The sequence below is a fragment of the Scyliorhinus torazame genome, chromosome 10, assembly GCF_047496885.1.
Source record: "Scyliorhinus torazame isolate Kashiwa2021f chromosome 10, sScyTor2.1, whole genome shotgun sequence".
Taxonomy (NCBI): domain Eukaryota; kingdom Metazoa; phylum Chordata; class Chondrichthyes; order Carcharhiniformes; family Scyliorhinidae; genus Scyliorhinus; species Scyliorhinus torazame.
This window is the reverse complement of record NC_092716.1, coordinates 129341582-129369470: the sequence shown is the minus strand read 5'-3', so window position 1 is coordinate 129369470 and position 27889 is coordinate 129341582. Positions and strand designations below refer to the sequence as shown.

Sequence of the window (27889 nt, the reverse complement as noted above, 5' to 3'; positions counted from 1 at the left end):
CCATAGGCCTTCTTCACAACCCTATCAACCTGGGTGGCAACTTTCAGGGATCTATGTACATGGACACCGAGATCCCTCTGCTCATCCACACTTCCAAGAATTTTACCATTAGCCAAATATTCCGCATTCCTGTTATTCCTTCCAAAGTGAATCACCTCACACTTCTCTACATTAAACTCCATTTGCCACCTCTCAGCCCAGCTCTGCAGCTTATCTATGTCCCTCTGTAACCTGCAACATACTTCCGCACTGTCGACAACACCACCGACTTTAGTGTCGTCTGCAAATTTACTCACCCACCCTTCTGCACCCTCCTCTAGGTCATTTATAAAAATGACAAACAGCAACGGCCCCAGAACAGATCCTTGTGGTACGCCACTTGTAACTGAACTCCATTCTGAACATTTCCCATCAACCACCACCCTCTGTCTTTCAGCTAGCCAATTTCTGATCCACATCTCTAAATCACCCTCAATCCCCAGCCTCCGTATTTTCTGCAATAGCCTACCGTGGGGAACCTTATCAAATGCTTTACTGAAATCCATATACACCACATCAACAGCTCTACCCTCGTCTACCTGTTCAGTCACCTTTGTATCGGTATTCACCACAGAGAAGGACATGACAGATGTTGAGGTCCGGGATAGGTGTGTGAACTCTCTTGAGAAAGTGATGAGTATCCTAAATTGCATTAAGATAGACAAATCCCCTGGGCCGGATGGTCTCTATCCAAGGTTACTGTGGGAGGCATGGAGAAATAGTTGGGGCCTTAACAGATATCTTCACATCCTCTTTGATCAGAGGCGAAGTTCCAAAGGACTAGAGAATAGCCAATGTTATTCCCTTGTTCAAGAAAGGAAGTAGGGATAATCCAGCAAATTATAGGCCGGTGAACCTGGCATTAGTGGCGGAGAAGCTTTTGGAAAAAATACTGAGGGACAGGATATATGCACATTTGGAGAAAAATGGATGAGTTAGTGACAGGCAGCATGGTTTTGTTTGAGAAAGATCAAGTCTCATCAACTTGATTGAGTTTTTTGAAGAGGTGACAAAGAACATTGACGAGGGAAGGGCTGTGGATGTAGTTTATATGGACTTTAATAAGGCATTTGACAAGGTCCCACATGGCAGACTGATTCGGGGTGGGTTGGCTAGATGGATACAGAACTGGCTTCATTGTCGAAGTCGGAGGAGCGGAGGAAGGGTGTTTTTCTGAATGGAGATCTGTAGCTAGTGGTGTTCCGCACCTATCAGTGTTGAGACCTCTGTTGTTTGTAGTGTATAGAAATGGTCTGGAGGAAAATGAGGGTGGCCTGATTAGCAAGTTTGCGGATGACACAAAGATTGGCGAAGTTGCTAATAGTGCCGAGGATTGTCAGATGGATCAACAGGATATAGGTAGATTGGAGAATTGGGCACAGAAATGGCAGATGGTGTTTAATCCGGACACATGCAAGGTGATGCATTTTGGAGGATCAAATCTCGGTATGAATTATACTGTAAATGGCAACCCTTAGGAACATTAACATACAGGGGGATCTGGGCGTGCAGGTCCACAGTTCCCTAAAAGTGGTAACATAGGTGGCCAAGGTGATTAAGAAGGCACATGGCATGCTTGCCTTTTTCAGCCGGGGTATTGAGTGCAGGGATTGGGAAATCATGTTGCAGCTATATAAAACCTTGGTTAGACCGCATTTGGAACATTGCGTGCAGTTCTGGACTACATTATCAGGAGGATGTGGAAGCTTTGGAGAGAGTGCAAAGAAGGTTCACCAGGATGTTGCCTGGTCTGGAGGGTGTTGGCTATGAAGAGAGATTGAATAAACTTGGATTGTTTTCACTGGAAAGATGGAGGCTGAGGGGAGACCTGATCGAGGTCTACACTATTATGAGAGGCAGAGACGGGGTGGATAGTCGGGGGCTTTTTCCAAGGGTGGAAGTGTCAATTATAAGGGGGCACAGGTTCGTGGTGAGGGGGGAAAATTTAAGGGAGATGTGGCGAAGGTTATTCACACAGAGTGATGGGTGCCTGGAACATGCTCCCAGAGGATATGGTGGAAGCAGGCACATTAGCAACATTTTAGAGGCATCTGGATGGAGACATGAATAGGGAGGAAATAGAGGGATACGGACCGAGTAAGGGCAGAAGGTTTTGTTTTTAGTTAGGGCATCATGATCGGCTCATGCTTGGAGGGTCGAAGGATCTGTTCCTGTGCTCTACTTTTCTTTGTTCTTTACAGTGGAATTGGTTGAGAGTGGTTAATAAAGCATACAATATCTTGAACTGTATCAATATGGACAAGAAAAAGCAAAGAATTTAAAGTTGTTAGGAAAGATTTATTTGTTGCTTGGGTTTTGGGTATTAGAAATAAGATGCAAGTTCATGCTTAATTTGTGTTTCTGTACTTGTGCTAAGAAAAGGTTAAAACTTCAATTAGCTTCTGGTTAAACATGGTGCCTGCCTTTCTATAGATTTTAGTTTCACTTTAAATTGTGCCTGCAGAGTAATTAAAGGTTTGCGATGGTAATGTAAATTATAGACGGGGGAAAAAACTAAGTTGTTGCTTAGCAACCAGAGGTCCCACTGAAAAGTAACAGCAGTTGTTTTCACTTGGAACCAAGTAACCCAAGAAGCATGATGCTGTTCAGAGGCTGGCAGTACAAGGGTTGAAAACAAGACCGAGAAGCTAACGAATAGTTAGAAACCAAGGACTGAAAAGAACCCCAGGACGACTGAGCCAAAAGGAATCTGAATCTAAACAATGTCCTGTTCACACTGAAGTTAGAAAGGGGCAGAGAGAGGCTCCCAGTCACGATCAGAGCTGCAAGGTGCAGACCTGAAGAAGTCTGCTTGCGAGAAGCCAAGATATCTAAGTAACCTAAAGTTGGTGATATATTAATACAGCCTGTGAAGCAGTAATGTTCGGTTGGCATGGCTGGATACCTGAGAGACTGTGTGGAAGCATGAATGCACATGGTGATCCAGGGCCGAGGAATACTGGAAGGAGACCTTGAAATCCTGGATGTGGATGCTTGGTAGAGACATCTCAGAGAAAATCCTGTGTGGGAGAAGATTTCAAAGTGTGTTCTTAGAGAGTGATGATTGAAAACCTTTGTGTGCAAGCCAGAGTTCCAGTGAGAGCAGCTGGCTCAGTGTGACGAGCATCTGGAGGATTTGATGAGAAATCCACCAAAGTTGTATTGAGTGGCATCTGCCACTTGGTTTCAGATTGTGGTGTGTCTGACCACATTCCGCCTATTGGTTTCCATCGACTATGTCCTTACTGAGAACATTAGAGTATAAGATTGATTTTGTAACTTGTGTAAACCATATAAATCTGAATACATCTGGTAACGGAAAAGCTGGGTTGAAGGAGTAGTGTATTATAGTTAATATTTTCTTATTTAATAAAGGTTTTATCCCTTTGGTAAAAGTTAATCGGCAGTCCTGCGACTCTTGTTTCTCCGCATTTCTGAAGAAAACCGTTTACCATCTACTGAGCCAGGGTTCCACTCTGGGACCTGACCGTCCAGGGGTTACATCAGCTGGGATCGTAACATCATAGACATGTACAAACCACTGGATCAACCTCAGCTGGAGTATTGTGTCCCATTCTGGGTACTGCACTTTGGAAAAGGTGCAGAGTAGATGTGTATGTATGAGAGAGGGTGCAGAGTAGATGTGTATGTATGAGGGTGCAGAGTAGATTGATGAGAATGGTTCCAGGAATGAGAAACTTCAGTTCTGAAGTCAGATTGGAGAAGTTGGACTTATGCAGAAACTTGAGAGGAGATTTGATTGCGATGTTCAAAAGCTTTAGTGATCTGAGCCATGGGAGAAAATGTTCCCATTGGTGGAAAGACAGGAGAACCAGTGGGCACAGATTGCAGGTAATTGGAAAAAGAAAGAATACAAAAATTGCTTCATGAAAAATATTGTCACCCAGCGAATGGTTAGGGTATGGAATGCTATGCTTGCGTGTGTGGTGGAGACAGGTTCAGTGCTGAGAGTGTGGTGGAGACAGGATCAATGCTGAGAGTGCGGTGAAGACAGGGTCAATACTGAGAGTGTGGTGGAGACAGGTTCAGTGCTGAGAGTGTGGTGGAGACAGGATCAATGCTGAGAGTGCGGTGAAGACAGGGTCAATATTGAGAGTGTGGTGGAGACAGGGTCAATGCTGAGAGTGTGGTGGAGACAAGGTCAATGCTGAGAGTGTGGTGGAGACAGGGTCAATACTGAGAGTGTGGTGGAGACAGGGTCAGGGCTGAGAGTGTGGTGGAGACAGGGTCAATACTGAGAGTGTGGTGGAGACAGGGTCAATGCTGAGAGTGTGGTGGAGACAGGGTCAATGCTGAGAGTGTGGTGGAGACAGGGTCAATGCTGAGAGTGTGGTGGAGACAGGGTCAATGCTGAGAGTGTGGTGGAGACAGGGTCAATGCTGAGAGTGTGGTGGAGACAGGGTCAGTGCTGAGAGTGTGGTGGAGACAGGGTCAATGCTGAGAGTGTGGTGGAGACAGGGTCAATGCTGAGAGTGTGGTGGAGACTGGGTCAATGCTGAGCATGTAGGGCAGCACGGTGGTGCAGTGGTTAGCACTGCTGCCTCACGGCATTGCGATCACAGTTTTGATCCCGTCTCTGGGTCACTGTCCGTGTGGAGTTGCACATTCTCGCCGTTTTTGAGTGGGTTTCGCCCCCACAACCCAAAGACGTGCATTTTAGGTGGATTGACCACGCTAAATTGCCCCTTAATTGGAAAAAATGAATTGGGTACTCTAAATTATTTTTAAAAATACTGAGAATGTGTTGGAGACGGGGTCAGTGCTGAGAGTGTGGTGGAGACAGGGTCAATGCTGAGAGTGTGGTGGAGACAGGGTCAATACTGAGAATGTGGTGGGGACAGGGCCAATGCTGAGAGTGTGTTGGAGACGGGGTCGATATTGATAGTGTGCTGGAGACGGGGTCAATACTGAGAGTGTGGTGGAGACAGGATCAATACTGAGAATGTGGTGGAGACAGGGTCAGTGTCGAGAGTGTGTTGCAGACAGTGTCATGCTGAGAGTGTGGTGGAGATGGGGTCAGCGGCGAATGCGTGCTGGAGAAGGGGTCAGCGGCGAGTGTGTGCCATGGCCATATTCACACACGAAGTTAACCTTTTAAGTCTTTCGTTGCAGTACTCTGTCCTTGGTTAATCTGTTGCTCTTTAAAGATTTATAAAGCAGATTTGTGTTTTACTTGATTAAACCCGTCAATATTTCATCAGGCCCTCTCTTTTGCTTTCCTAATTTTCTTTTTCCATTTCACCTCTGTTCTCAGAATCTGATATGAGCTTTCCTTTTTCGCCATGCCCTACTTTGGATGCTCTTTGGCAAGTCTGGGTTTTTCTTTCTGGGAACATATTTATTCTGAGCCTTCTGTATGGGTGCTGAGCACATGATACTCATTGTGCAGAATTGCTCTCTACAGGCAATGTTTGGAAAAGCCCATTCAGCTTCAGTCACTGAAGCAGAGGGACCTGTACTTGTCGAGGTAAGGGACAAGGCATATTTCACTTTGATCTCAATTACACATATTTCCTAAACACTAAGTTTCATTCAACAAGATAAGGAGACACATGAGAGGGGATTTGATAAGTGTGCAATGTCCTGAAATGACAAGAGTTATAAACTGGTACAAGTTGGGCTTAAGAGTTACACCTAGAAGCACTTCATTAGCACTTCGTAGCCATTCCCTGGATCCAGGAGTTCCTTCCTTCCAGGGAGAAATTGTGCTGAAAGTGTGCCATTGTCTGTGGTGTTGTAACCCCATCTCCACATCCACTGCCCCTCCTACCCAATGCTTCCTCCACACACGGATCAGTCTTGTTTCTGAACTTTTGCCATTTCTTCTTTGCACAGATCAAAGAAGATGAACGGGTCTCTGGATCACCCCGACCAGCCCGACATCGACTCCATCAAGATGTTTGTAGGTCAGATTCCACGGTCCTGGTCAGAGAAGGAACTGAAGGAGCTCTTTGAGCAGTATGGTGCGGTGTATGAAATCAATGTACTTCGAGACAGAAGTCAGAACCCTCCTCAGAGTAAAGGTGAGCTTGCCAAAATCTGATGTACCTTGTCCAGTCAGTGTCTGCCAACACCAGTTTTATTGTAGGCGTTTCAATAATTGCAAGATGCCACTCAACCTTTGGATTGTGTGTCTTGTGCAACTTCATTGATTGAGTTCATTTTGCCTCGTGGTCTGGTGTCCAGGCCCTGGGCCTCCTTGGTCTGGGTGTCCAGAGCATTTAGCCTGTGTTTGGTCTTGTGATCCTCTCAACTTGTGCCACTCTGGGCGCCCATTGTTCTGGGTGTTTGGACCAAGGGTGTTTTTTTAGAAATACAATCACTGATCTCCCAATCTCTGATGCCATGCACACTCAACATAAAGACAGAAGAAATAGGACAAAGTATAGTCCATTTGGCCCCTCGAGCCTGCTCTGCTATTCAATAAAATCATAGCTGATCTGATTGTGGCACCACTTTCTGGCCTGAACTCCATAAGCCTTGACTCCCAAGCTCATCAAAAATCCGTCTAACTCAGCTGTGAATATATTCAATGACCCAGCCTCCTTGCTCTCTGGGATAGAGAATTCCAAACACTCTTGACTCCCAGGAGAAGAAATTCTTCCTTGTCTCCATCTTAAATGGGAAATTCCTTATTCTGGAAATGTGTCACCTAGTCCTAGATTCTCCCATGAGGGACAACGTCCTCTCAGTATCCACCCTGTCAAGCCCCCTCAGAATCTTGTATGTTTCATTAAGATCACGTATAATTCTTCGAAACTTCGATAAGTATAGCCCAATCTGCTCAACCTTTCCTCCTAAGAAAGAGCGGCACTGTGGCCAAGCGGTTAGCACTGATTGCTCACAGCGTCAGCGACCCGGGTTCAATTCCAACCTCGGGTGACTGTCTGTTTGGAGTTTGCACTTTTTCCGTGTGTCTGCCTGGGTTTCCTCCGTGTGTTCCGGTTTCCTTCCACAGTCCAAAGATGTGCAGGTAAGGCATGGTTACAGGGATAGGGTGGGGGAATGGGCATAGGTAGAGTGCTCTTTCAGAGCATTGGTGCAGACTCGATGGACCGAATGCCGTCCTTCTGCACTGTAGGGATTCTATAACACATACTCACGAGTGAGGGGACCAAACACCTTTGTTCCAGGAATCAGCCTAGTGAACCTTCTCTGAACTGCTTCCAATAGATTGTTTCCGATTTACTCCTGAAGTGAATTGACCAAAACTGTATAGAGTTCTCTAGGTGTTGCCTTCCCAATGCCCTGTACAGCTGTAGCAAGTGTTGCAATATCCTGGGCAAGTGCACGGTCAGTTCCAGCCCCACAGACCCTGGATTCTCAACATAAGTGAACTAACCAATAAGTTGTGTTTTCCTGAGATCTTTAACCCCTGACTGCTCCAATGAGTTACTGACACAAACGGTTTATTTATAACAAGAGTAAAAGATGAACATAGAAAATAAATAATTGGAACTATGGTCTACTAATCTACCTATTCCCCAAACCCCGTCCATCCTCCACCCACACACACACACAAAACAGATACACGGTGAAGAGATATGAAAAGAGTTAGAATAACAGGAATGTAGGGAATTTTTTAAAAATGATTTGTCGCTGCTGCGGTTGTAGCCTCTGTAGGCGCTGGTCTTCTCTGAATGCAACCCTCTGGGAATTGGTTCATACAAGAGATTCAGGTCGGTGCAATTATGACCTCCGACCACCAGATGGAGCCTTCATCTTCCTGAGACATTGCTGGAGCTTTATGCCTGAGAATTGTACAGGCATTTTTGTTTGCCTAATCTCTGTGCAGAAAATACGGCTGTATTCTGAAGAGAGTTCTCAGTTTGGGTTCTTCCCAACCATTCAGACAGAGGATTATAGTATTACAGACCTAGTGAGAAACTGCTTGCAATCTTTCACTCCAGAATATCCCATCACAGTTCTAACTGCTTTCTGACTTTTAAATAAGAGTGCCTTCCCAGGTTTGATGAGGAGTTTTTAAAATTGCCTGGCAGAGAGAGAGAGTGTCTTCCAGCTGCCTCCTGACTGAATCTCTTCTCACAGAATTCAGGACAAAATGGAGCTCTTCACATGACCCGCCTTTCTCCCGAAGATTATGAATGTCTCCACCAATCACGAGCAACAACAGGAGATGGTTCAGAATTTCAGATTTGCCGATTGGCTGCTTGCCAAGTCTATCAAACTGTCAACATGTGCTCTGCCACAGAACCCAAAGGGGAAGTCCTGGCTAGTCCATTAGGCCAGGGATGTTTTTGGTTTGTAGCAGTTAGCAAGAAGATTATAGATTAAAGGCAGCCAGGACAAGAATTAATAAGGAAACACAGATCAGACAAAGGTTTCCAACAGTATCATAATACAATACTTCACTACTCTTGTACTCCCATCTCCCTTGCAATAAATGCCATTTGCCTTCCTAATGACTTGCTGTACCTGCATGTCGACTTTTTGTGATTCATGTACAAGGACACCTAGATCCTTGTCTTTGACGTGGCACCTTGTTAAATGCCTTTTTTGCAAATGGAAATGCAGGACATCAACTAGTTTCCCTTTATCCAGCATGCTTGTTACATCCTGAAAGAACGTTAATAAATTGGTCAAATTTGAGAGAACGATCAGTGGTAGACATGGACTTTAATGCTGGCTGCGGATTGCTGAAATTGCTTTGTATTTAGGATCTATTCAAAGGAATGGTCCGAGGGTGGAGTTGTTAGAGGAGCTACAGTTCTTACAACACATTGCAGAATGAGTGGGGGCGGCATGTGGCGCAGTGGATAGCACTAGGACTGCGGCGCTGAGGACCAGGGTTCGACTTAAGTGGGTGAACTTAAGGCATGGATCAGTACTTGGGACTACGATGTGGTGGCCACAACGGAAACTTGGATAGAAGAGGGGCAGAAATGGTTGTTGGAGGTTCCTGGTTATAGATGTTTCAATAAGATTAGGGAGGGTGGGAAAAGACGTGGGGGGGGGGGTTGCATTGTTAATTAGAGATAGTATAACAGCTGCAGAAAGGCAGTTCGAGGAGTATCTGCCTACTGAGGTAGTATGGGTTGAAGTCAGAAATAGAAAAGGAGCAGTCACCTTGTTAGGAGTTTTCTATAGGCCCCCCCAATAGCAGCAGAGATGTGGAGGAACAGATTGGGAAACAGATTTTGGAAAGGTGCAGAAGTCACAGGGTAGTAGTCATGGGTGACTTCAACTTCCCAAATATTGATTGGAAACTCTTTAGATCAAATAGTTTGAATGGGGTGGTGTTTGTGCAGTGTGTCCAGGAAGCTTTTCTCACACAGTATGTAGATTGTCCGACCAGAGGGGAGGCCATATTGGATTTGGTACTTGGTAATGAACCAGGGCAAGTGATAGATTTGTTAGTGGGGGAGCATTTTTGTAGATCGTGACCACAATTCTGTGACTTTCACTTGAGTAATGGAGAGGGATAGGTGCGTGCAACAGGGCAAGGTTTACAATTGGGGGAAGGGTAAATACGATGCTGTCAGGCAAGAACTGAAGTTCATAAGTTGGGAACATAGGTTGTCAGGGAAGGACACAATTGAAATGTGGAACATGTTCAAGAAACAGATACTATGTGTCCTTGACATGTATGTTCCTGTCAGGCAGGGAAGAAATGGTCGAGTGAGGGAACCATGGTTGACAAGAGAGGTTGAATGTCTTGTTAAGAGGAAGAAGGATACTTATGTAATGCTGAGGAAACAAGGTTCAGACAGGGCGCTGGAGGGATATAAGATAGCCAGGAGGGAACTGAAGAAAGGGATTAGGAGAGCTAAGAGAGGGCATGAAAAGTCTTTGGCGGGTAGGATCAAGGAAAATCCCATGGCCTTTTAAACATATGTGAGAAATATGAGAATGACTAGAGTGAGGGTAGGTCCGATCAAGGACTGTAGCGGGAGATTGTGTATTGAGCCTGAAGAGATAGGAGAGGTATTTCTTCAGTAATTACGAATGAGAGGGGCCATATTGTTGGAGAGGACAGTGTGAAACAGACTGGTAAGCTCGAGGAGATACTTGTTAGGAAGGAAGGAAGATGTGTTGGGTATTTTGAAAAACTTGAGGATAGACAAGTCCCCCGGGCCTGAAGGGATATATCCAAGGATTCTATGGGAAGCCGTTGGCAATGATCTTTTCGTCCTCGCTGTCAACAGGGTGGTACCAGGGGATTGGAGAGTGGCGAATGTCGTGCCCCTATTCAAAAAAGGGAATAGGGATAACCCTGGCAATTACAGGCCAGTTAGTCTTACTTCGGTCGTAGGCAAAGTAATGGAAAGGGTACTGAGGGATAGGATTTCTGAGCATCTGGAAAGACACTGCTTGATTAGGGATAGTCAGCACGGATTTGTGAGGGGTAGGTCTTGCCTCACAAGTCTTATTGAATTCTTTGATGAGGTGACCAAGTGTGGATGAGGGTAAAGCAGTGGATGTAGTGTACATGGATTTTAGTAAGGCATTTGATAAGGTTCCCCATGGTAGGCTGATGAAGAAAGTAAGGAGGCATGGGATAGTAGGAAATTTGGCCAGTTGGATAACAAACTGGTTAACCGATAGAAGTCAGAGAATGGTGGTGGATGGCAAATATTCAGCCTGGAGCCCCGTTACCAGTGGCGTACTGCAGGGATCAGTTCTGGGTCCTCTGCTGTTTGTGATTTTCATTAATGACTTGGATGAGGAAGTTGAAGGGTGGGTCAGTAAATTTGCAGACGATACGAAGATTGGTGGAGTTGTGGATAGTGAGGAGGGCTGTTGTCGGCTGCAAAGATACATAGATAGGATGCAGAGCTGGACTGAGAAGTGGCAGATGGAGTTTAACCGTGATAATGTGAGGCTGTCCATTTTGGACGGACAAATATGAATGCGGAATACAGGGTTAACGGGTAGGGTTCTTGGCAATGTGGAGGAGCAGAGAGATCTTGGGATCTATGTTCCTAGATCTTTGAAAGTTGCCACTCATGTGGATAGAGCTGTGAAGAAGGCCTATGGTGTGCTAGCGTTCATTAACAGAGGGATTGAATTTAAGAGCCGTGAGGTAATGATGCAGCTGTACAAAACCTTGGTCAGGCCACAGTTGGTGTACTGTGTGCAGTTCTGGTCGCCTCATTTTAGGAAGGATGTTGAAGCTTTGGAAAAGGTGCAAAGGAGATTTACCAGGATGTTGCCTGGAATGGAGAGTAGGTCTTACGAGGAAAGGTTGAGGATGCTAGGCCTTTTCTCATTAGAACGGAGAAGGATGAGGGGAGACTTGATAGAGGTTTATAAAATGATCAGGGGAATGGATAGAGTAGACAGTCAGAGACTTTTTCCCTGGGTAGAACAAACCATTACAACGGGACATAAATTTAAGGTGAATGGTGGAAGATATAGAGGGGATGTCAGAGGTAGGTTCTTTACCGAGAGAGTAGAGGGGGCATGAAATGCACTGCCTGTGGAAGTAGTTGTGTCGGAAACATTATGGACCTTCAAGCGGCTATTGGATAGGTACATGGATTACGGTAGAATGATGGTGTGCAGATGAATTTGTTCTTCATCTAGGACACAAGTTCGGCACAACATCGTGGGCTGAAGGGCCTGTTCTGTGCTGTATTTTCTATGTTCTATGAATCCCGGCTCTGGGTCACTGTCCGTGTGGAGTTTGCACATTCTCCCTATGTCTGTGTGGGTTTCACCCCCACAACCCAAAGATGTGCAGGTGAGTTGGATTGGCGACGTTAAATTGCCCCTTAATCGGGAAAAAAATAATTGGGTACTGTAAATTTATTTTATAAAAAAAAATAAAAAATTGCAGGATGAGTGGTGTAGCGGCTAAGTAGCTGCACCCCTCCTGGTGGGTTTCAGGCAAGGGATTGGGGGAGGTCTGAGAGACAGGTTGGGCAGGCTCATGTCAATGTGGGCAGCATTAAATAGTTATTGGAGCACTGCTACTTTTCCATGGCTTCGGCTGTTCTTCAGTCTTCGCAACACCCGGAGGGAAGGAGTTCCTGTCCTGGACGCTTTAATCACAGAAAATGCTTCATCTTCAAACACTAAGAACATTTTGGAAGAATTCATGTTTCTAAAGGACATTGTCTCTTCAAGTGTTAATGGAAAATGTCTGGTTGCTTCTGTTCCTGGAAAAGACAGCATTTTACAAGAAAGGGTAATTAAGCAGTTTTAAAGAAGCTGGAAACCTTGACCCTGGTGGACGGTGTACAAAGGGTCACACGTGTTTATGACATTGAAACAAAACATGCCCAGAAAACTGATAGGCTAGATTTGCTTTGGGGAGTGTTATGAGAGGGAGATATTAGGAACTTGGGTCCAAAAATGGGACTGAAGAAAATTAAGAATCATAGAATTTACAGTGCGGAAGGAGGCCATTCGGCCCATCAAGTCTGCACCGGCTCTTGGAAAGAGCACCCTAACTAGGCCCACACCTCCACCCTATCTCCATAACCAAGTAACCCCAGCTAACCTTTTTTGGACACTTAAAGGGCAATTTATCATGGCCAATCCACCTAACTCGCACATCTTTGGACTGTGGGAGGAAACGGGAGCACCCGGAGGAAACCCACGCAGTCACGGGAGAACATGCAGACTCCACACAGACAGTGACCCAAGCTGGGAATCGGATCTGGGACCCTGGAGTTGTGAAACAACTGTGCTACAGTGCTGAACATGTAGCAGGCAATTTAGAGGTTAACAGACTTGAGAGAAAAAACTGCTAGCTCGGAGTCAGAGGGATATGCCCATAAATGGCCTGAGTTACATTGTCCCATTCAAACTTAACCTCATTAGTGGGACTACATATGATGCCCTGTTCAGCCAGGGTGAGTCACTCAAGATCCATTGTCCTTCAGGACACTCATGTCTGACCAGCTATTAGCCCATCATAGAGTCTGATGGCCTCTTTGTCCGTCAGTGGGAGGTTTGTTGCAAATCAATAGCGTGACTCTGTTCTTTTGTATTAACGGGAGCAGGAAATCAAACAGCCAAGATAATGATGATGGGTTCAAGTCTGGCAACCCCAAGGGAGAACCTTTATTTGAGGGGCTGGGCAGAGCTCAGAGAGAGAGAGAGAGAGAGAGAGAGAGGGGGGGGGAAGAATCCGGTTTGAACAGTTGGGTGCAGAGGATTTGAAAAGCCACAGGGAGAGGTCATGGAAAGCTTTTCCAGAGACAGACTTTCGCGAAAAGTTCTGAAAGAACTTCACTAATAGAAGAAAAATTGCTTCTTAAATGCACGTAGCACCTTTGCCTTGCCGTGTAAGTGGAATGAGAGCTGCATGTTCCTTTGAAGTGCTGTTTCATGGGAACTCGTATTAGGGTTAAGAAGCTACATGTAGGGTTGAAGTTTTAAGGTTTAAATATTGTTTTTCTTTGCTTTTAATAATGTTTGTTTATAAAATAACCAAGCCCTATTTCTTGCGCTATCTCAACTGGAACAAATCAACTGCTTGGATAAAGAAAGGTTATGGTGCTAAAGAGGCCAATTAGCCCATTGTGTCTGCGCCGGCCAAAACAAACTACCCTTTAATTTTAATCCCACTTTCCAGCACGTGGTCCGTAGCCTTGTTGGTTACAGCGCTTCAGATGCAGATCCAGATACCTTTTAAATGGGTTGAACGTTCCAGCCTCAACCACCAATTTAGGTAGTGAATTCCAGGTGCCCACCCACTTTCTGGGTGAAAAAAGTTTTCCCTCCTGTCCCCTCTAATCCTCCCACCTATCACCTTAAATTTTTGCCTCCTCGTAATTGACCACTCAGCTCGGGAAAACAAATTTTTCCTATCTGCCCCATCCAGGCCCCTCATAATTTTGAACACCTCAATCAGGTCATCCATTTAGGCTCCTGTGTCCTAAGGAAAGAAACCTCGGCCTAATCAATCTCTCCTCATAGCTGCAATTTTCAAGCCCTTTTAACAAGACAGAGGGCTCTTGGCCCAGTCAAAAGCGAAAGATGAATGCAGGTTTCTCCGATGTCTCCCTTAATTGACTGACTGTAGGATTCCTGCAGCATCTGCCGGAATCGTAGTGCAAGGGTCACTGATTGTTTCACAGACCGTGCTGAGAGACCATCCGTATAACCCGGGCACCATTCAAGGACTCCCATCGGCTATCCTTGTCCCTTACAGTTATGTTTAACCTTTTGGGACAGAATTACTCATTTTATTTATATCTTTTGGTTGAGAGTTTGGTTATTTAGAGTAATTATTATACTTTCATATTTAAGTTAATGAGCTTTGCCATCTACTTGACAAGTCTGATTTTATAATAAACTAATAATTTTGTTGAAGAAACCCTGGCATTGAGTGGTCATTCTGAGATTAACCAGTAAAACACATAGTTGACCATATAGCTAGCTGGAGAAATCATTTAAATACAAGGTGGCACAGTGGTTAGCACTGTTCAATTCCGCCTTGAGTGACTCTCTGTGGAACTTGTACATTCACCGTGTCTGTGTGGGTTTCTTCCAGGTGCTCTGGTTTCCTCCCACAGTAGAATGATGTGCAGTTATGTTATTTGGCCATGATCAATTGCCCTTAGTGTCCAGGGATGTACAGGTTAGGTTATGGGGTCACGGGGATAGGGCAGGCAGAACGGAGGAGTAGACATGGGTAGAGTGCTCGTTCGAAGGATCAGTGCAGACTCGATGGAGCAAATGGCTTCCTTCTGCACTGTTGGGATTCTATATATTGTGACCCATGGAGTACTGGAATTAGAGTACGCCTCCCAGCTCCAATGTAGTATTGTCAAGAATGGATCAGTGCCCAAGCAGATTGGAAGGTCCCCGATATTCTGGGATTTGGCAGGTGAGCTGGCATTTATGGTTTTTACTCTTTACCTTTCTTTCTAGGTTGTTGCTTTGTAACGTTTTATACCCGTAAAGCAGCGCTGGAAGCACAAAACGCTCTTCACAATATGAAGATACTGCCTGGGGTGAGTATATCCATGGTAACTAACACCTCAATAGGTCGGGGATTGGGATCTAATCTGTGCCTGGAAGGGTTTTTGACCAATCTGTCAGTATTCTATGTGTGCAGTTAAACAGAAATTTGTAATTCTTGGGGCGATCAACAAACCAAAAGAACCAAATTTGCTGCATGACCCCAATGAGAACCAGTGGACAAGATTTCACTTTTTAACCACTTAAAATCAGCATAAATTAAACTATGAATTTACACGCAATTGTGGCCATTATAAACTATAAATTAAACAGCAAATGCAACAAAGATCGATCTCTCAGATTTATTCGGCAGTCCATTCTGCATATATGGCACCAATTTAAGCCGCAAGGTCTTTCACTGTTCTGAACTTCCTCCGATAAAATTCCAGCTCCTTTTACTCGAGGATTTAACCTGATCTCCAGCTGACTGCAGAACCCAACCAACCCAAGCTCCAAAATGGCAGAACCTCCTCCACTGTATTCAGAATGATCTTGATGGTGTAGATCTAACCATAAATAAAAAATCCACCAATGCTGCAATTGTGTATTTGCTGATTCCCAGTTCCTCGATCAAGCTCCCCTCTTCAGCCTACTTGTGCTGCCCCACTCGAAACTGAGCTTGAATGGTTCTTTGCCTTTTTATTTGGTTTCAAACAATGTCAATTTCTCTAGAAACCCAAAGTTTCTGTTTCCATTTCAGATTTAGATTTCCCAGAAACTTCAAGATTCTGTTTCCCTCTCTGAAGTTTCCATTTCTTTTACAGTTACGGCCTATTTCAAAAAAGACTCACTCCAAAACCACAGATTCCATCAAGGCAGCCTGTCAGTCAGTCAGTTATTTACATCAGACTTTGCAGACAGTTGTATAGGAGCTTGCAGTGGCACGGGGTCAGAAAGCCCTGGGAGATTTAAGAAAATACAAGGATGAAGAGAGGCCCGTACATCCTTAGAAACAAGGTGCATGAAGGACTGAAGATACAGTTGGAGTTGGGAATAGGAGAACGCAGTGATATCGTCCCTGGGCTGGTATTCCAGACACCCAGGGTAATGCTCTGGGGACCCAGGTTTGAATCCCACTATGGCAGATTTGAATAAAAATCTGGAATTAAAAGTCAAATGATGACCATGAAACCATTGTCAATTGTCATAAGAAACCATCACTAATGCCCTTGAGGGAAGGAAATCTGTCATCCATACCTGTTCTAGCCTGCTTGTGACTCCAGGCCGACAGCAATGTGGTTGACTCTTAGATGCCACCTCGTGGACGATTAGAGATGGGCATTGAATGTTGACCTAGCCAGCGATACCACATAAGGAATTAGACCAGATCATAGAGGGGGTTGGTTGCTTTTAGAGTGCGTGCAAAATAAGGTTGATGAGCGACAGACACCAATAGCCACATGGGAATGTGAGGGTGATATCCGAGACCTGACTCAAAAAAGGGGACAAATGGATGCTTAACATTTATGGGTGAAAGATATTCAAGGGAACAAAAAGGGAAGGAAAAATTGAAGAGGGGGTAACTCCTCGACAGAATCCAAGACAAAATTGAACTGGAAACACAAAAGCAAAAGAATGCAGATCTGGGAATCTGAGAAAAAAAGCAGAAGGTGTTGGAAACATGCAACATCTGTAGAGAGAGAAACAAAGTTAAAGTTTCAGGTCTATGATCATTCATCAGAACAAGACGTCAACTGAAATGTTAACATAGAATCTATCCGATTGGAGTGTTTTTTTGCTCATCCAAGGGATGTGGGCATTGTTGACGAGGTCAATGTTGATTGTTCGTCTCTAATTGTCCCTGAGAAGGTGGTGGTGAGCCACATTGAACTGCTGCAGCCCATGTGTTTTAGGGGCCCCGATCTGTGAGGGGGTCCAAGGATATTGACAATGAAGGAATGGTAATATATTTACCAATTGGGGGAACTCGCCACTTGCCAGCCCAAGCCAGGATATTGTCCAGGTCTTGCTGCTTTTGGACATGGACTACTTCATTATCTGAGGAGCCGCGAATGGTGCGGAACATTGTGCAGTCATCCGCAAATATCCCCACTTCTAACCTTATGATGGAAGGTAGTCAATGATGAAGCACCTGAAGGTGGTTGGGCCCTGAACACTACCCTGAGGAACTCCTGCAGTGATGTCCGGGAGCTGAGATGATTGACCTTCAACCAGCACAACCATCTTCCTTTGTGCCAGGTATGACTCCAACCAGTGGAGAGTTTCCCCCCCTGATTCCCATTGACTCCAGTTTAGCTAGGGCTCCTGGGTGCCAAACTCTGTCAAATGCTGCCAATATGACATGGGCAGGCACTCTGACCTCACCTCTGGCATTCAGCTCTATTGTCCATGTTTGAACAAGGTTGTAATGAGGTCAGGAGCTGAGTGACCCTGGCGGAACCCAAACTGAGCATTTGTGAGCATTGCCGAGTAAGAAATTGGCCTTTATTGGTAGAGGGATTGAGTTCTGGAGTCAGGAGGTCATGTTGCAGCTGTACAGAACTCTGGTACGGCCGCATTTGGAGTATTGCGTACAGTTCTGGTCACCGCATTATAGGAAGGACGTGGAGGCTTTGGAGCGGGTGCAGAGGAGATTTACCAGGATGTTGCCTGGTATGGAGGGAAAATCTTATGAGGAAAGGCTGATGGACTTGAGGTTGTTTTCGTTGGAGAGAAGAAGGTTAAGAGGAGACTTAATAGAGGCATACAAAATGATTAGGGGGCTGGATAGGGTGGACAGTGAGAGCCTTCTCCCGCGGATGGAAATGGCTGGCACGAGGGGACATAACTTTAAACTGAGGGGTAATAGATATAGGACAGAGGTCAGAGGTAGGTTCTTTACGCAAAGAGTAGTGAGGCCGTGGAATGCCCTACCTGCTACAGTAGTGAACTCGCCAACATTGAGGGCATCTAAAAGTTTATTGGATAAACATATGGATGATAATGGTATAGTGCAGGTTAGATGGCTTTTGTTTCGGTGCAACATCGTGGGCCGAAGGGCCTGTACTGCGCTGTATTGTTCTATGTTCTATGTTCTATAAGCGCCGCTTGAAAGCACTGTTGATGACTCCTTCCATCACTTTGCTGATGATGGAGAGTAGACTGATTGGGCGGTAATTGGCTGGGTTGGATTCGTCCAGTTTCTTGTATACAGGACACACCTGGGCAATTTTCCACATTGATGAAGTAATGCCCTTGTCGTATCGGGTGCCTGGTTCGATGCCGGGTGGTCCGTCCGGTTTCATTCCTTTTTTGTGTTTCTGTAGCGGTTTAATACAACTGAGTGGTTTGCTCGGCCATTTCAGAGGGCATTTAGGAGTCAACCACATTGCTGTGGGCCTGGAGTCCCATGTAGGCCAGACCAGGTAAGGGGGGTAGATTTCCTTCCCTAAAGGACATTAATGAACCAGATGGGTTTTTATGACAATTGACAATGATTTCACGGTCATCATTAGACTTTTAATTCCAAGTATTTTATTGAGTTTAAATTCTATTGACAAAACATTAAATTCTTTACCCGTCAGTCTGGCCTCAATAAAACTCGAGATGGATTTGTAGGCATAGCATTAGTTATTTTTATTCGACTTGCAAGTCTGACTCGTTTCACAAAAACCCAGAACACAAGCAGTCTCCTAGGTCTCCAGAATCGAGTGCTGTTGGAAACAAAGAAATCTCTACAAATACATTCAAATGGCATCACGTTTCACATACACGATTCCCATAGGGCATCCTATACCCCTCCTGACCTGGCCATACATCCTAATTGGCTCACTTCTCATTCCTTTCCCTGTCCTCTTGTTACCCAGCATCCTTTTCTCCTCATACACTAGACACCCCTCCCCCTTCCCTGCCATGCTCTCTGAAATCCTTTGTCTGTGAACTAACATGAATTAGACCCGCCTACATCTACATTACTGTAACTAATATCTTTAAAGTAACTATTTTATATCACATTCATCACTATCACCTGCCGAGGTGGGCTTCGAACCCGGGACCCCAGATCATTATCCTTAGGTCACTGGATTATTAGTCCAGCTACAATACCACTTTGCCACTGGTTCCCTCTGTCCTGAGGTGAATGGGGGAATAATCGGAGTCCCCCCTGCCTCCTACCCGCATGTGTTTGCTTAGCAACCGAGCTTCCATTTAATTTATATTCCAATTATTTTCCCACTCTGCTGTTACTTTGTCCATTTGGTGCCTTACACTGACCTTTATGGACTGCAAACCTTGCTGTTGATACTGTTTAATGTGATGGAGCTGGCTTTGTGCTGGCTGTCACATTAGTGTAAGATATATTCTGTATATCTTCTGGGCCTGTGGGAGCAGTTGAATAAACTCGGTTCGTTCTCACTGGAACGAAGGAGGTTGAGGGGAGACCTGATAGAGGTCTACAAAATTATGAGGGGCATAGACAGAGTGGATAGCCAGAGGCTTTTCCCCAGGGTAGAGGGGTCAATTACTAGGGGGCATAGGTTTAAGGTGAGAGGGGCAAGGTTTAGAGTAGATGTATGAGGCAAGTTTTTTACGCAGAGGGTAGTGGGTGCCTGGAACTCGCTACCGGAGGAGGTGGTGGAAGCAGGGACGATAGTGACATTTAAGGGGCATCTTGACAAATACATGAATAGGATGGGAATCAAGGGATACGGACCCAGGAAGTGTAGAAGATTGTAGTTTAGTCGGGCAGCATGGTCGGCACGGGCTTGGAGGGCCGAAGGGCCTCTTCCTGTGCTGTACATTTCTTTGTTGTTTGTTGAGTGTGGACAGCTCTCAATTGCCACACTCTTGGCTGAAATAATTTATATAGCGCTTTTCACAGCCACCAGGCATCTCATTGTTTCATAGCCCATTTATTCATTTTTGAAGTGTAGTCACTGTTGTAATGTGGGAAACACAGCAACCAAATGGAATTTCCTCCCTCTTCTTTGAAATAGCGCCATGGAATGTTTTACATCCACCTTGAGTAGGCAGATTGGGCCTCAAAAGACAGCTCCTGAACAATGAGTCTGAGGAGATGGGGGAGGCCTTAAATGAATATTTTGCTTCAGTATTCACAAGAGAGAGGGACCTTGTTGCTCATGAGAACAGTGTGAACCAGGTTAATAGACTCAAACAGGTTGATATTAAGAAGGTTGTGCTGGAAATTTTGAAAAGCACCAGGATAGATAAGTCCCCAGGGCCTGACGGGATATACCCAAGGTTACTACAGGAAGCGAGGGAGGAGATTGCTGCGCCATTGGCGATGATCTTTGCGTCCTCACTCTCCACTGGGGTAGTACCGGATGATTGAAGGGAGACGAATGTTGTTCCCCTGTCCAAGAAATGGAATAGGGAAATCCCTGGGAATTACAGACTCATCAGTCTGGCGTCTGGTGAGCAAAATATTGGAAAGGATTCTGAGAGATGGGATTTATGAGTATTCAGAATAACATAGTTTGATTAAAGATAGTCAGCATGACTTTGAGGGGGGCAGGCCATGCCTCACAAGCCTCATTGAATTCTTTGAGGATGCGACGAGACACGTTCATAAAGGTCCGGCTGTGGATGTGGTGTACATGGATTTCAGTAAGGCATTTGATAAGGTTCCCCATGGTAGGCTCATTCAGAAAGTTAGAGAGCATGGGATACAGGGAAATGTGGCTGTCTGGATACAGAATTGGCTGGCCGAAAGAAGACAGCGAGTGGTAGTGGATGGAAAGTATTCCACCTGTAGGTCGGTGACCAGTGGTGTCCCGCAAGGATCTGTTCTGGGACCTCTGCTCTTTGTGGTTTTTATAAATGGCTTGGATGAGGAAGTGGAAGGGTGGGTTAGTAAGTTTGCCGATGACATGAAGGTTGGGGGAGTTGTAGATAATGTTGAGGGTTGTTGCGTGTTACAACAGGACATTGACAGGATGCAGAGCTGGGCTGAGATGTGGCAGGTGGAGTTCAACCTTGATAAATGTGAAGTGATTCATTTTGGAAGGTCGAATTTGAATTCTGAATACAGGGTTAAAGGCAGGATTCTTGGAAGTGTGGAGGATCAGAGGGATCTTGGGGTCCACGTACATAGCTTCCTCAAAGTTGCTACCCAGGTTGATAGGGTTGTTAAGAAGGCGTATGGTGTGTTGGCTTTCATTAACAATGTTATGGGCCAGGGTGTAGAGAACCCCAAAGTGTATCATGGAGTTCACCTGACCCACAACTTTTAATAGATTGTGGTAAGGGGAGCACACGGCCCAGTCTACAGGTGTGGTACAGCAGAAATGGAGAAGTATTTTTCAAAGCAAAACAATGTTTATTCTATGAACTCAAGTTAACCTTTTTAAAACATACAGTGAACATAGAACATAGAAAAATACAGCACAGAACAGGCCCTTCGGCCCACGATGTTGTGCCGAACCTTTGTCCTAGATTAATCATAGATTATCATAGAATTTACAGTGCAGAAGGAGGCCATGGCCAATCCACCTAACCTGCACATCTTTGGATTGTGGGAGGAAACCGGAGTACCCGAGGGAACCCACTGGGACCCTGGAGCTGTGAAGCAACTGTGCTATCCGCAATGCTACCGTGCTGCCCTTAAGAACAAATTAATCTACACTATATCATTCTACCGTAATCCATGTACCTATCCTTGAAGGTCCCTAATGTTTCCGACTCAACTCCTTCCACAGGCAGTGCATTCCATGCCCCCACTACTCTCTGGGTAAAGAACCTACCTCTGACATCCCCCCTATATCTTCCACCATTCACCTTAAATTTATGTCCCCTTGTAATGGTTTGTCCCACCTGGGGAAAAAGTCTCTGACTGTCTACTCTATCTATTCACCTGATCATCTTATAAACCTCTATCAAGTCGCCCCTCATCCTTCTCCGTTCCAATGAGAAAAGGCCTAGCACCCTCAACCTTTCCTCGTAAGACCTACTCTCCATTCCAGGCAACATCCTGGTAAATTGCCTTTGCACCTTTTCCAAAGCTTCCACATCCTATCTAAAATGAGGCACCATCAATTCAAATACAACCCCCAAAGAAAAGAACACTAAGTAATCCTTAATAACGTCACAAACAACACCCAGAAGACAGAAGAATCACTTTTAACAGAAGCACATTAGGTTTACCTTCACTACTGAGAACATTATAATTCTGAATTCACCAAATGATCAAGAGATAGTCTTTCCATGGCAGAGTGATCGACAGTGCACCTGCTCTGTCTGGCTTCAGCTCCAACACTGAAAACAAAACTAAAAACCCACCCTGCAGCAAACAGCCTAAAATGAAAGTAAAAAGCTGACAGACAGCCCAGCTCCACCCACACTTTGACATCACTGATAAACACCCATTTCTTAAAGGTACATTTCTTAAACACCCATTTCTTAAAGGTACTCTCACATGACAACAGGGGGATTGAGTTTAAGAACCGCGAGGTTTTGCTGCAGCTTTATAAAACCCTAGTTAGACCACACTTGGAATATTGTGTCCAATTCTAGTTGCCTCATTATAGTGTTGCTGATTTTCTCCTTGGTTCAATTGCTCTGTTTTATAACCTTTACTCTCGAGTCAGCAGGTATTTTTATGATGCCGCCACGAGGTTCAAGTCCAAGTAATGATCAATAACACAATACACCGATTAGTAAGATTTAAATCAAAGCACATTTATTATACACAGTAATCGCTACTCATGCACAAATTCTACGTCTAAGCTACTTCTATAACTAACAGGCCTATACTTAACTTCGGACTGGCCCACCAGGTCAGGAGAACAAATGGCCTTTCGTTCGGGTTCTGGGTCTGCGGAATTCGAAGTTGGTACGGATTGGTAGCTAGGAGCACATAGCGAGCGTTGAATTAAGACTTACTTCTGTCGAGAGTCACTGCACCAGTCACGGTTAATGTTGGCCCGTGTTGCTGGGTGACCCGGGCAGGATGCAGAGGTGAAGAGAGAGCGATTTGAACTTGGGGCTCAACTCTTCTTGTCCCCAGGGGCTTCCCGATTTTCGGGGCGGACCCTGTACCTGGTCCCAAGTGATTGGACTTTGTCCCAATCGCTTGGTTCGATTATCTCCAATACTGGAGCGGTTCCCTGATCGATGGGTGGTCTTGAGGTGCTCGTTCACCTCCTTTGTGTTGGCTCCTGCTGGCGCCGAGGCGTCTGGCTTTGCTTTGTGTGTCCAAAATGTTACTTATTGTTCCCGGGGATTGCTCATCAGTATGCAGATGGCTGCTACTTTGTTATGCTGATGGTCACTGGTATCAATGTTGTCTGGCATTTTCAGAGGTAAATACACAGCAAACCTGCAGCTGCTGGTTTCTGTCTCTGTTGGCTGACTTTCCCATCAGCCTTTGCCGTTCGCCATTTTAAATCTGGAGTGGGCCAATTTAGGTGGCTACAATAGGAAGGATGTGGATATTTTGGAGAGGGTAAAGAGGAGATTTACCAGGATGCTGCCTGGACTGGAGGGCATGTCTTATGAAGAAAGGTTGAGGTAGGTAATGCTTTTCTCACTGGAGCGAAGAAGTGTTGCTAATTGTGTTTCTCTTTATTTGGCTCTGAATATGGCGGTCAATATGGTCGCCTTCCTTAATTCTAATTACGGTTTGCTCTAGAGTCACAAGGTATCTTTCGTTACAGCCACAAGGTTCAAACCGAATACTGATCAAAGGCTCGATACACCAGTTAGTTAGTTCAAAGTCAAATGCTTATTTATTTACACACACAGTTGAATATACTCATGCACAAATACTACAGACTAAACTACCACTACTGCTAAAGCCTATACTTAGCTTCGGGCGCCCAATCAGTCAGAGGAACAATGACCGTTGTTCGGATCTGAGGCTGCTGGGGTCGATCTGATGAAGGAGAACAGCTAAGGTCGTCTGTCTGGTAGCGTGCGTTGACCTTGGACTTACTTGCTTCTGGTGCAGCTGTTGGACAGGTCTCACCTCGGTGGGAGCCGGATCCAAGAGAACGATCCTCTCTTGGGGGCTCCTTCTTGTACCCAAAGGGGCTTCGTGCTCTTTTGGATGGGCCTTGAACTTGGTCCCAATTATAATTGGGCCGTTTCTCGATCGGAATGGGGTGGGTGCCCTGATGGCTGAGCGTGTCCAAGGTGGCCGTTGGCCTGTTTTGTTCTGGTCTCCTCTGGCGCCGGGGTGTATGCCTTAGTATCGGTTACTCAAATGTTACTCTTTTGTTCCCGGAGATGGGCCATTAGTATGCTAATGGGTTTGCAGTTTTGGTCTTGTCTGGGAGATGCGGCTCCAATATGCAGACAAACCTTGAACCTGCTTGTTTTCTCAGTATTGTCCGTTTTCCCTGCAATCTTTGCAAAGTGTCCATTTTGTAATCGGGAAGTGGCCATCCCAGATGGTTACACACCCTCCTTGTGATCCCCAACGCGAAGCGTGAAGGATCACATTACCGCGTCGTCTTCGTTCTCTGACCAAGCGGGGTACCCATCAGCACTTCACGGGCTCTACACTGCCCTATCCTATGAAACGCAATTTTTACCTAAAATCATTTTACTTACACACATCAGTATAAAACTCTACGGGGCGCTATGACATTCAGGCATGCATTACAAAATAAAAAACTGGAACCTCTAACTATCCTCAATAAATTAACCTCACTCAAACAATCAAAAATAATCTACAACACTTTAAACTGTACAAATAGCAGCAACCAAGTTTCTCTGCCTTGGCAGTTAAGCACAGAGGTTTACATTTCTTTATTGAACGAACAAAACACACACACAGAATAACGGATGCACTTTAAGTCACTCAAGGGGTTGGGGGGTTTGGTGAAATCCGAAAATAGGGGACCTAAACGTGTATACCGGGGTGCGAGAGCGGGAGGCTCTCCTTCGCCATTTTCTGATTGTAAGTGTCTGCACGATACTGCAGAGTATTGTCAGTACTCAGAGCGATTCTACTATGTAAGATAGTGAATACCAGGTGATAAACTTGTCACACCAGGTCGGGGTGTCGGTAACTGTCTCGGGGGTAACTATCTCGGGGTTAACTATCTCGGGGTCCCGTGTATGGCAGGGGTGGGAATCATTCACGGCCTTTGTGGTCAGGGGGGTAGCGTCCGCGCACAACTGAAGGGATCCCTCTAAGATCCAGGTGAAAAGCATGAAGGTTGTCTTCATCTTTTCTTTTGTCGGTCTTTTTCTTCCTCTGGGGTTCCTGAGGTTCCGGAGTTCTGTGGACACAAGCATAATATCTGTTATTATTTTGCTTAAGATCTCGTATGTCTGTCTGTCTGTCCTTTGTTGCCAATTACCCATTATAATTGGTCACCATCTGTGACTCCCTCATTTAAAAAAAAACAAATATTTGGACAAGGCATCCGAGAAAAATACTGACACAGCCTGGTAGATCGCAGCTTGTGCGATCTACCACCCTAGTGTTTGAGGATGTAAATAGCATACGGAAGCAACCTAAGGGTCGCCAGAAACAAACAAATGAATTTCGAATTTAACGAGCCAAAATGGGGTGCATATGGGCCACGGCGTGTAAGAAATGGGTGGACTCCCCGGGTAGGACGGTGATCAGTGCCGTTTGTGCTCTACCTGAGCGTAGCTGACCAGAGGGGGGGGTCCTCAGGCAGGGCGGGGACCAGTGCCGTTTCTCCACTGCCTGAGCGACCGGCAAGAACGGGTATGAATGTGGTCATCGTGGGGGCTGCCTCTCATGATTGAATCAGAAGAGTAGCTATGAGTGGTGTCTGCCGTCAAACTAGTTACACTGAACGGTTGTCAGTCGACAAACTAGTTCCTCTAACAGCCATTGGGCGTCAAAAGGGTGGCGGCGTGGGGCCATGAAAAACTTTCGAATTCACAAACAACAAACATGTACATTAAACGAACAAACATACAACAAACATGTGCAGGTTCCATCAGAAAGGACACCGTATCTCTCCACCGGTTCCTTTTTTCCATCATGTGGACACCTTATTGCTCAGTAGCGAATAGGGTCGCAAAGGGATTTGTTTGGTGGGAGTCAGACTCTATGTCATCATCTTCTCCCGACTGCCATACTCTTGACTGGAGTAGTTTGGCTAAAGCTGCTTGGGGTGATTTAGGGTCCATCTCATCATTCCGGATGAGCCTGAACGAATTGTCGCGGTGCCAGAATCGTGTGTCGAGGTTGGAGCTGCTAGGTTGTAATCCGTAATAATCGGACGGTGGGCTTTGAGGTAGGTGATTTCGAAGGGGCACTGGAATCATGCTCGGATTCGCTGGGAGTGGGGCCTGGTGCAGGGGTGTAATCATAACGTGGTGTGCTGTGGCTGTCGTCATTGCTATCGCTATCACTGTCGCTGCTGGTTGAAGGGAGTGAGAGGCGGAGTCGTGCCTCTGGGGGTGGAGTTGAAGATGTGTCTGAGGACTGGCTGGGAGAGGATAGGAATACGTCATCTGTGGGCGGAGCGTGCTCTGCTGCTGCAAGCAAGATGTGGTGTGCATGGTTCTGCGAGCCATAAGCCTTCAGCTGGTTTATGTGGAACCACGCAGACTTGCCATTGGGATATGTGATCTTGTATACCGAGGGGCTTACTTTGTCCGAAATGGAGTACGGTCCAGAAAATTTGGGGGAATGTAATGAACTGGGGTTGTATAGGGAAAGCATCACTTGCTGCCCTACTACAAACTCGGTGGCGTGTACCTTTTTGTCGAAACAAGCTTTGCTTTGTTTCCTCCTGTCCCAAGTCTTGCACCTGCTGCGAGCTGGGCTGCCTTTATATTCTCAATTAACTGCTGTACAGCATTTTCATGTGTGAGGGCGGTGGCTGCGGGGCTGGCCAAATCCAGTCCTAATAAATACTCTGTCCCTTTCATGGGGCATCCAGTCATGCGGCTGTGGATGTGGATACTGTGTTTTGTAGGAACATTAAAGCAAATGGGAGAACTGAATCCCAGGTGCTGTTGTTCTGTTGCACCATTTTCCTGAGAGTGGCTTTTAGAGCTCTGTTCATCCTCTCTACAATGCCGCTTGACTGGGGGTGGTAGGCTATGTGCAACTTTTGCCTAATTCCGAAAATTGTGAGGACGTTTTTCATTACTCGGCCTGTAAAATTGGAGCCTTGATCGGACTCTATACTGCGTGGGAGGCCCCATCTTGTAAAGATGTGCTGTGTTAGTATATTTACTTTTTCTGAGTTACAAAGCCAGGGCTCAGAGTGTGGGTCAGGGGTGAACCCCTAATCCAGCTCCTCGCCTGCTCCATTAGCTGTTGTTTTGGCCGTATTCTTTCTCGATGGAAAGGCTTCCACCCATTTTGTGAAGGTGTCGATGACCACCAACACATACTTATAACCATTTCTGCAGGGGGGGGGGTGGTAGGGGTCCTTTGTAATATATCTGTAAATTCGTCCAGGGGCCATTAACGGGGAGGGTGTGACTAAGCTGAGCCTTTCTTGCATATCTGTCCGGATTGTTCAGGGCACAGATCAAGCAATTTTCAATGTAGTGAGTAACATCGGCTTTTAAATCAGGCCACCAGCAGAGAGGTCTGAGGTGGGTTAGGGTGGGTTCAATGCCTTGGTGTCCATGATTGTCATGGAACTGACAAATAATCTGGTTCCTGTCCTGGCTGGGAACTACATAAATGCCTTCTTTCAAAATCACACCGTCAAGTGTGGTGTTTGCGTTCTTAAACTTGTCATACGGGGCTGGGAAGGTTCCTTTTAAAACTTCCCTGAGTTTTTCATCTTCCTTCTGGGCCTTTGCTAGATCCTCAATGTTGGTCTGTGAGACCTGAACCGCGTGTACTGGGGTGCTCTCGGGTGGGGGGGGGGTTTCCTAAAGTAACCATGTCTGGAACCTGCCTTCGCTAGGGCGTCTGCTTTAACGTTACCGGGGGGGGGAAGAACGGTGATGACTGCGAACCTTAATTATGCCATATTTCCTA

At 45.7% G+C, this 27889-nt stretch overlaps 1 protein-coding gene across 6 annotated transcripts in view; it reads left to right on the top strand.

Moving 5' to 3' along the window:
- Positions 1-27889, top strand: part of LOC140430920 (CUGBP Elav-like family member 1) — a 192197-nt gene that overhangs the window by 81165 nt on the left and 83143 nt on the right. For all 6 annotated transcript variants that reach the window (XM_072518727.1, XM_072518724.1, XM_072518725.1 and 3 more), the window contains exons 3-4: positions 5896-6083; positions 14908-14990. In XM_072518727.1, the coding sequence (XP_072374828.1) occupies positions 5906-6083; positions 14908-14990 (261 nt within the window). In that variant the 5' untranslated portion in view covers positions 5896-5905. The remainder of the gene's footprint in view (positions 1-5895; positions 6084-14907; positions 14991-27889) is intronic.